Raw genomic sequence first — 9,934 nt, 5'->3', positions numbered from 1 at the left:
CTGTATATACTTAATTATAAATTCCGAAAAAAATAAATTAGCTTAACTAATTTACACTAAAAAAATTTAAAGCGAAATAAATGAATAGTAAAAACAACAAACAGTATTTAACACTAAGTAGTGTGTTTACGTTACTGACAAGTCTTGCATTATACTTAGTAAGTATGTTACGTAGGCATGTTACTCACATAGCACGTAAATAAAAAAAAACTAACAAAGTCATTGTAGGTATTATTAATATTATATTTTATTCTTGCAGACTGTTAAATACAATACAATGATCTCCAGTTGTTGAATATTTCTGAATAAGAATAACTGTGATATATCATTTTCATATCGAACAAGTTTCATAAACTGTGATATTGAGTGATGCAACTTGCAAGTTTTCTAAAATGCTTACAAAATAGAATTCTCATTAAACAAGAAATCTTCAAACTTAGTTGTTGCGCAATGTATTTTATTGTATTTTTATGTATTCAAAAATTATGTATGAGTATAGTTAATGAAAAACATAGTAACGACTAATACTTACAACTTAGTTTAAAAAAATAAACTTAATTGTTGCATGATGCAATTTTAACACTTTAAAAAAAAACATCTCAAAAGAGTATTGTTGGTACAAAACCTGCTAATGACTAACACTTTGTTTATTGTTTCAAGATTGCAGCTGATTAGCTTAAGCTGCTTTAATTTTACTTAACGACTCTTTTACTTATTATATTTCCAGTACATTTAACGACTAATTACAATTCTAAATAAACTTTAACGCCAAATCTAAAGTTATTTATTATATTTTCTATAGGTTTGTGTTTTTGTTTTAGTCCGAAATTAAAAGACTTTACTGTAATTAATTATTAAAAGTACTATATTTTAGTTCTTTAAATATTTTTTCATCATTTTAAGAAACTTACATAGCTTACAACTTTAAAAAATCTCTTTTAAAAAGCTTATTGAGTTGTTATGCAAAGTGCTCTAATTTTTCTTTTAATTTGCATAAAACAGTCAGTTGTTTACAAAAAAAAAGAAATAAAAAAAGATAGAAAATATAGTGCTTTTCAAATTTTCGAAAACTATCATTAGTTGCCAAAACTAGAGATCTAAAATTTGTTTGTTTAGTGAAGATCTCATTATAGATAATATCTTATTTGTAATCTATAAAAGTTTTTTTGATTTTTTTATTTATATGTAGTTTTTTCTACAATTTCTACCTTCTAATTTTGTTATAAACTTATAAAAAAAAGTTTTCAAACAAGCATTTTAATTGACAAAACGCTTAAAATGTTTGTGTTATATCCAAAAGCCATTTTAGATTAATACTAAGCTAATATAAAAAGTTGTACAGATGTACAATTTACAGCTGGTTTACATTTTAACAAACGACGACAATCCTTGAGTTATATTCTATATATTTAAAAAACATATTTAAAATATTTTCGAGACAATATATTTATTACTAAAACGACAGAAATATTAATGTTGACAGTTTGTAAAAATGTATTAACATGAAGTCAAAATATAAAGATATTAAGTTTTTTTAAACTGAAAGTTGGACAAAAATGTAACTGACCAAGTTAAATTTAAATATTTTTGCACTCTTGTTCGAAACTTAGCTTATTGATTGTTAAGAAAACATACCAAGATATTTCTACTTGAGTTTAGGATTCGTGGTTGGTTGAAACGTTTGTTTTAAATTTCATAAAGAAACGTGTTTTTGTTTAATCTGTACTCAATACACAAAAGCAACCTTCTTTCGTTTTAACTAAACAACTAAAACTGTAATTTAATAAGAAAAAAACTTTGCTACACGATACTAAAATATCAAAAGTGAGTGAAAGTTAGAAGTGCCACAAACAAGTTTTAGAAATGTTTGTCGTTTTTATACTACTATTTGATTAGAAATATAAACAGTTAAATATTAATATGAGGTAAGGTTCAATTACAACAAACTTTGTACTATTTTTATTACATAAATTATCTTTTAGTAGATGTTTTTAAAATGAAATCTTCAAGTTCTTTAACTAAAATATTATTCATGTAAAGAAAACAAATTGAAAGTTGAAAAAATGCAAGTTATAAACGATGTTTCTAAAAGGAGTTTATTTAAGCTTGATACTTTTAGCTAAATTTTTTTTATCTTAAACAGAACAAAAAACTTTAAATTAACATAGATAAGATGTTAGTTTAAAGATGATTATAACGTTTTATTGTCTTTCACACTTTCTTTATGTTTACAAAAAAGTATTTTTGATACTTTCTTTAAAAAAAAGTTTTAAAAAATAAACAGATTTTTTTAAGTTTAACACATTTACTAAAACGTAAAATACAACTTAATGTAAAACCCTAACTCATTTGTGACAAAAACCTAGGCTGTGATCTAAATTCAGCAAATAAATTTAAAAAGAGTTATATGAGAATGTGATATGCAAAAATTCTAAAACTATGTATGTACATTTTAACTCTTAAAAACAAAAGTGAATCGACGTTCATTAGATTTAAAAAAAATAAAGTGTTATTGACCTTATACATTATCATACTTTAAATTATGGCCTGAAACTAAAAGCGGTTAAACTTTTTCTAGGCAGATATGATGGAAGCAACTAATAAATGTTTTTGAATTAAAATACGTTTCGTAGGTACTTTTACTAGTTCAAAGTGACGGAAAAGTGTTTTACTCATAAGAAGCATAAAAAAATCAGCTAACAATAACTTGAAAAAAAACATTATAACTCTAGACTCATCTTAAACACTTTATAATTGGTAAGAATACGAATGTGCTACACACTCAAACGAAATCAAGCTTGACAGCATGTGTTCTGCTTCATTTTCAACGCATCGCCCTCTACGTACTCTTGCTCCTTTACGTCAATACACGGTACTCCAAGGCGGAAAAATGTTCGAGTTTTTTCCGGCAAGCATTTGTTCTCGATCAGAGGCATAAACAACAGTGGGTTCATTTTTTTAGGGTCGTTTTTACCTGTAAGAAAATTTATTACCGGCATTCTAGCTAAAAAATGAGTCTTGACACAATGTTTGTTGTTTGTTTTCAAAATGCTTTAGTTTTCAACTAAATTAACTTAAACAAAAGCTTTTAGGTCTGTTTGTTGGATTTTAATTATGTTATAAGTTTTCGCAATAAGCTTTCAACTTTCATTTCTTTATAAACAACAGAGTAGGATTGCATTTTGCTAAATAGCTTATTTATAGCACATATAGCTTGTTATTTTTTTGATTAGTGACGACTTATACCCAAGCAGTTTAGTTTTAGTAGAATTTATTAAAAAAATTGTTGAAAAAACTATGCTTATGTACTTAAAGTAATTCTATTATGTTAGAATATTTCAAAATTTAACAAAAAAAAAATATTATAAGTAAAATAAAAAAATATTATGTTAGCATTAACAACATCCAAAAATTTAAACATAACTGTATTTTTGTCAGTGTTAAGTAGTTTTAAGTTTTAGATTTTATTTTGACTTTTTTAACTTTGTAAAAGTGTTTTGAGTTTATAGTAATTTTTTCATAAAAAATAAATTTTAAAGTTCTTTAAGAAAATCAAACCAACCAAGTAAAAAATCGAATGGACTAAATTTTTAAATTTAACAATAATCAATATGTTTTTAAACAAAAAGTACAATTTTATAAACTAAGCAAACACAAAGATATGAATTCAATGTTTTCTACTTTGTATTTCACACTTTCCCATTTTCCATATTAGTTGAAATATGTATCGATTTTTTTCCTAAGCGGATATTTTTAATAATAAAATATATTTTTCCTTAAAATCTTACCTAGGATGAGTGAGAAGACTAATGAAAGAATTGTGCACATTAAAGTTCCAACAAGTCCGTAGTAAAAATAAGAAACTGAAAATAGTGTGTCTGCTATAGCTGGCCTGTGACATTTATATTAATAACTAACTTTTAAAAAAAATGTCAAAGTTTTGATCAAAGTAGTTGAAATTTTAAAAAAAAGTTTTGAAGAATTTTAAAAAATATATAATTTAAGTCAGAAAACAAAATAAACAGTACTAAAACCTTTTAACTTTTTCAAAGTAAATAAAATTAAAAACCTAGGTCAAAAGCTTATTTGACTTTTCAAACAAGTTTTAAAATTATACGAAATGAAAAAAAAAAAAAACTCACCTGTACTTGGTACTTTCGACAACTACAGGTGACAATGTTGGCGCAGTGAAATTTGTGCAGGTCTCAACACTAGGTGGCAGAACGTCCATTCCTGAGCCCTCTCTCGCCCCGTAAACCTTCCTTCCTATGGACATTGTGGCCGTTGTCAGGATGGCGCAGAAAAAACCGCAAGCTGCCCCCTGGTAGGAATATTTGCTGAACTTTAAAACTAGTACGATTTCTGACCAGAGGTTAATACATTTTAGTTTATTTTAGGTTTTAAAGAGTATAAAGTTCAAAGTTTTTTAATAAAAATGACAAGAAAGTTGTTTAATTTTAAATATTTTTTTAATTTTTTATACGTGTTTATACATTTGGCTGCGCTTAAGATCGGGGGCAGAAGCTAGTAATGTGACAAAAAAGTAAATGTATAGTTAACTAGTAAAGACAAAATATGTAATACAGGGGACGATTCAAATTTCTGCCTTGTGGGCGATTTTGAAAACCACTTTTGGTTTAGATGTTGATTGCTGTTTGAAACTCGACTGTTTAACGAAAAAACTTTTTTAAACAGAAACCTTTCAAAAAAAAATCACCATAAAAATTACCAACCCACGTGGTGACCCAGGGCAGGAACAGGCCGGCGAGGAACAGGCCGAATATGGGGCCGGTGATGATGCCGTCGATGGTGAACGCCAGCTTGGCGATGGCGTCGCCGAGGGCGTAGAAGAGGAAGGTGCCGCACATGATGAGGACGCCCAGCAGGCACCCGATTGCCTTGCTCATCAGCAGCCACTTCTTCTCCGCCAGCTTCGTTTTCACGCACGGGCGGATAAAGTCCTCGGTGACCATGTTCGAGAGCGCGTTTTGACCGGAGGAAACGGTGCTGTTGAGTTTGAATGATATTTGATATGCTAAATCAAACTTGGTTGTTGGTTAAAACTACGTGCTTGTGTTCGTTGTATCTGCAGTTTTTTAGTATGATGTTTTAATTTGTATTGTTGTTGGAAGGATTTTTGTGGTAAATAAATACCATTTGCAACTAAAAAAAGGTTTTATTCATTATTAATTCGAAGCTTTTCGTTTTGTCGAAGGATCCGACAAAAACAGCGCAATATTTCAACATTTCTACAACTGCATATCCTGCCAAAGTAACTATGACAATTTTAAAGTTTAAAAGCTATGTGAAACAAGTAACCTTTATAGTTTAGAATCAATGGTCATTGAGAAAGAAAACTCGGTATTAAATACGTAAATAACTTTGAATGGAAAACGAACAGTTTTAAGCTTTGATTTAAATGATAAATTAATAAAAAAAATTTACAAAAATTTCCTCGCGGGTCGCACTATACAGAAAAAAGTCTTTAAGGGCCGCAGCTTGTAGAAAATTATTGTAATGAATAATATATAAATATTGTTTAAACCAAAATTTGGGACAAAATAAGCTATAAAACAGCACTAGTAATGAATAATTACTTAAATTTTACCCTAGTTGTAAGTTTTTACCACCAAAACCTTTTTTTCCCATTGTTTTAAAAAAGAATGTTTTTAACTGAAAAATATCTCGCGGGCCGCAGATTTTGTCTTTGAGGGCCGCACTTGGCCCGCGGGCCGCAGTTTCTCGACCCCTGATCTAGAGTTATTAAAATTTTAAATCTAAAATATCTATTGTTTACGTCATAATATTACAAGTTGAAAACTTATTGCAAAATTAATTGCTAACTCATCTTTCATTCTTAATAAAGTTTTCTAGAAGTTAAACGAAAAGCTTAGAATCAATAATGAAATAAAACTATTTTACTTTTAAGATGCAAATGGTATTTATTTTAATTTGGTATTTTAGAGTTTAGTGGTGTTTTATATTGAAAAAAAGTGAATATTATTTATGTAAATTTCTATTTTAATATTTAACCTTCAAACTATATTGAGAAACTGTTTCCGAAACTTCATAAATATCTTTAGATAGTTTGATGCTTAAACATTTATCTTTGACCGTACGTAAACATTGTTTGTTGTCATACTAAATACGTACATATATATATATATACAGTTTATTGCGAATATTAGAATTAAAAGAAAGAACAGTACATACGTTTCATAAAAAAATTGTGAAACAAATGAACTTTCACGGCTAATTGTGGCTAATGAACTGAAACGAACCTGAGCATGCCGCTGTAGGCAGCTGAAACGAACAGTCCCGCCATGCCGGGAGCGTTTTCGAACAGCTTGACCACCAGGTACGGCACGTACTGATTCCTGTCCTTGAAAACGCCGGACTTGAGCGGGTCGCAGCCCTCGAAGTAGGCGTACATGCTGACCCCGTTCAGCGCCGAGTTGAACAGCAGCACCCACAGTATGAACCCGAACGCCATCAGCGCCCTGCAAAGGTGAAAGCGTTACGCTCCGATGATTTTCGTCGCGTTTTTAAAGCCGAGTGTTATAACGCAAATGAAGTTTGACGCTATAATGACTCAGACGAAATTTGCTGTGTGCATTAAGTGAGAATTGCTTGTAGACGGTTGGCACTTAAAAATTAATGATTGAATATAAAGTACATTTAAATAAAACTGTTTTTAAAGCACGGCAACAACGTTTAAGTTTTAGTGTATTTACTAGAATACTAATAGTATAAATCAAATTTGAAGCTTGTAAAACAACATATTTGTTTAGATAATTTAAGCTAAAAAAAGAACCTAAAATGTCATAAACTACAATTTATTGAAATTAACAAACCATAGCCTGTTATTCTAAACTTAATCTTTAGTATTTAAAGAGTAAAAAATATATACAAACAACTTCTGTGTAATCATAATTAATAAGTTAATTTTATAATATGTTTTCTTTTAAATAAATTTCAGTTTGTTCATAGATTTATTTTTAATGTTTATAGTTTAAATACAATTTACTATTTAAATACTAAAAAGATTTTTATTCATGGAAGCTAATCTTAGTTGGCTTTGCCATTTAACTCCCTACTTATGTTCGTAATATCTAAAACTGTTAGATTAACATTTCTGTTGCAGACTTAAAATGAAATTTTTACTTTAAAAAAGCTTTATAAACAGTTATCATTGTCTTATTTTTAATAAACATAATATTAAAATAAATTTATTTATATACTGAAGACAATAAAATGTTTGAAAATAAAACAATAACATTTAGAAAAATTATGTTTGTGTTTTTACTCCTTTGAAGAAGTATAAAAACAAACATAAACTTTTATCTCGAATGGTTAAAGTTTCAATATAATGGTGTAATAATGACTTATACAACTCAAGTGTTTTTTTCTATGAGTTTTTTTCCACGTATCACTAAAAATATGTGAAAGATAAGATAAATTTTGCATCGCATAACAAACTGATTTTATGACCTTTTAGCGTCTCTTTCCGATTTGCATGACTGCAAACGCTGAACTATTGTTTGGCTGCAAATTGGCACTCCGGCCCAGTTGATGCCCAGTCCGAACACAATCGACCACGCGGAGTAGGTGAATGTCGGATCAGGGTTGAACCTGCGTCATAATAAATTTATTCTAAAGTAGCTACTAAGTTTTTTTACTTTTGATAAATATTAACTTGAAATAAAACACAAGCACTTGTTTTTTTGGAGCTTGAATAAACAAAACCGATCAAACTCTATAATTATTTTTTTTGTGTCTTGTGTATCGAATTTATTAAAGTAGTTTTGTTTTAAATATAACTAGAGATGTTTTTTTATTTAAAGGAGTGGGTTTATAAACAGTAATTTTATCTACCTCTTTTTTGGCACAAGCAGTTTGTGTTTTATTTTCAATGAGTTTTTGTAAAAGTATACTTTTATAATACTGCCGTGTTTAGATAAAGTTTTTTCTTATTACCTAATAAAAATTGTGATTAACAAAATAAAGTTGTTAAGTTGCAGATAGGATAAAGACTTTTACTTTATTTTGACTAAAGTAACGTTTTCAGACTTTCAATTTTATATAAATTATGTTAATTTTTCTAAGTACTGACTGTTTTGAAAATTTTTTCGGTTGTTTTATATTAAACGCAAACTATAGTGGTTTTATACCAAGTGTTCGTAAAAAAATATTTGTCAAAGTTTTACTTAAAAATATTGAAATATTAAGAATCATTTCGCGTATTTTAACCGTTGTTTTTTACAGTTTTTCATCAAAAAGCATAGTTGTTGTTACAAAAATATTTTCTAGAGTAACAAGTATTTTTTTAGTTAAATAAAATCAATGCTAGCTGATAAAATCCTGAAAAGGTATGTATTAAAGATGTGTTTAGTAGTGGGGTTTTAAAGCAAGTTAATAGCAAAAGTCTAGCTAGTTAGTAACAAAATAGTGTATCTTAACAAGTAACCTACTTACAAATGTAAAAGGTTAAACTGGTGTATGTAGATTGCATTATAATCATTGTCTGGTAGACATAATTTTTCTGCCTTGCTGAGTTTTAACTAGACGAAGTCTGAATTAAACCGTTAATAAAAAAGCTATTTTGAAATCGATTTTCACGCCAAATACGAAAAGCGTTAAAAATAAAATTCTTAATTTAAGTAAAGGTAACAATCCAGTAAACAATAAAGTTTTCTGCTAACAATGAAGAATTTGAAACAGTAGTTAGACGAGTTTAAGAGTTTACTAAAAAACAGTTTTTTGTTTAGTTGTACAAATATATATTTTCTGTTATCCAAAACATTAAAGTAATTTTTTTTAGTATACTTCTTAAAAAGCAAAATTGTAAACATGTCTCGATTTTTTAGGATCTTAGTTATGTGTACTGCAAAAAAAAAGTAAATGTTTCGTTTATTTTTATTTTTAAGCTTCGTTACTTATAAGAAAAAGAATCTCAAGGTCTTTTGTCGGGTAGGTGTCAGAAAAGCACAGCGTCCCTTTAGCACGGGGTGACACATTAGCACGGAGTGATACTTTAGCACGGCGTCACTTTAGCAAAGAGTGACACTTTAGCACAGGGTGTCACTTTAGCACGGCGTCACTTAAGCGCGGGGTGACACTTTAGCACGGAGTGACACTTTAGCACGGCGTCAATTTAGCACATAATGACACTTTAGCACGGAGTGTCACTTTAGCACGGAGTGACATTTTGGCACGTAAAAATTCTAAATTTCTTAAAGTGTTTTATTAAATGATGTTTAACTACCTAAAATAATTAACTTAACAAACAAACAATTGTGAAAATTTGTTCTAACACTTTTAAAAATATCGTCCTTAATAATCTTATAGCTTGTATTTATTGCTAGCTTTATTAAAATAGTTTTATGCCGAAAACTTTAAAGTAAAAGTATCAAAATAGTTTCATCTAACATAAATAGTAAAACAAATTAATAAAGTTTTATAACTTACTTTAGTCTTAGTTTAAAAGAAATCTTAAACTTGTAACTCATTTAAAGCTTGTTAAATTTTAGTTTACATGTTGCATAGTTCGTTTTTAGATTTTTAAACAATACAGTACCTAATGTGATTTAAGCAAAGAAAAAAAGCAGAAAAAATTATGTGCTAAAATGACACTCCGTGCAAAAGTGTCACTCCGTGCTGAAGTGACGCCGTGCTAAAGTGACACTCTGTGGTAAATTGACACTCTGTGCTAAAGTGACACTCTGTGCTAAAGTGTCACTCCGTGCTAAATTGTCTACAATTTCTACCTTCTAATTTTGTTATAAACTTATAAAAAAAAGTTTTTCAAACAAGCATTTTAATTGACAAAACGCTTAAAATGTTTGTGTTATATCCAAAAGCCATTTTAGATTAATACTAAGCTAATATAAAAAGTTTTACAGATGTACAATTTACAGCTGGTTTACATTTTAAC

General features: G+C 28.6%; 1 protein-coding gene across 1 annotated transcript; it reads right to left on the bottom strand.

The window, feature by feature from the left end:
* Window positions 1-2,600: 2,600 nt before the first annotated feature.
* LOC145841321 (sodium-coupled monocarboxylate transporter 2-like) lies at window positions 2,601-9,207 on the bottom strand. The gene is made up of 7 exons (XM_082948682.1): window positions 9,170-9,207; window positions 7,492-7,632; window positions 6,282-6,500; window positions 4,734-5,007; window positions 4,143-4,321; window positions 3,789-3,892; window positions 2,601-2,974 (listed from the first exon to the last, which is right to left on the bottom strand). The coding sequence occupies exons 1-7, from the start codon at window positions 9,205-9,207 to the stop codon at window positions 2,793-2,795; spliced, it is 1,137 nt and encodes a 378-aa protein (XP_082804808.1). The 3' UTR covers window positions 2,601-2,792.
* Window positions 9,208-9,934: the final 727 nt, after the last annotated feature.

The sequence above is a fragment of the Thalia democratica genome, chromosome 7 (genome assembly GCF_965202585.1).
Source record: "Thalia democratica chromosome 7, ktThaDemo2.hap1.1, whole genome shotgun sequence".
Taxonomy (NCBI): domain Eukaryota; kingdom Metazoa; phylum Chordata; class Thaliacea; order Salpida; family Salpidae; genus Thalia; species Thalia democratica.
This window is presented reverse-complemented; position numbering and strand designations above follow the sequence as displayed.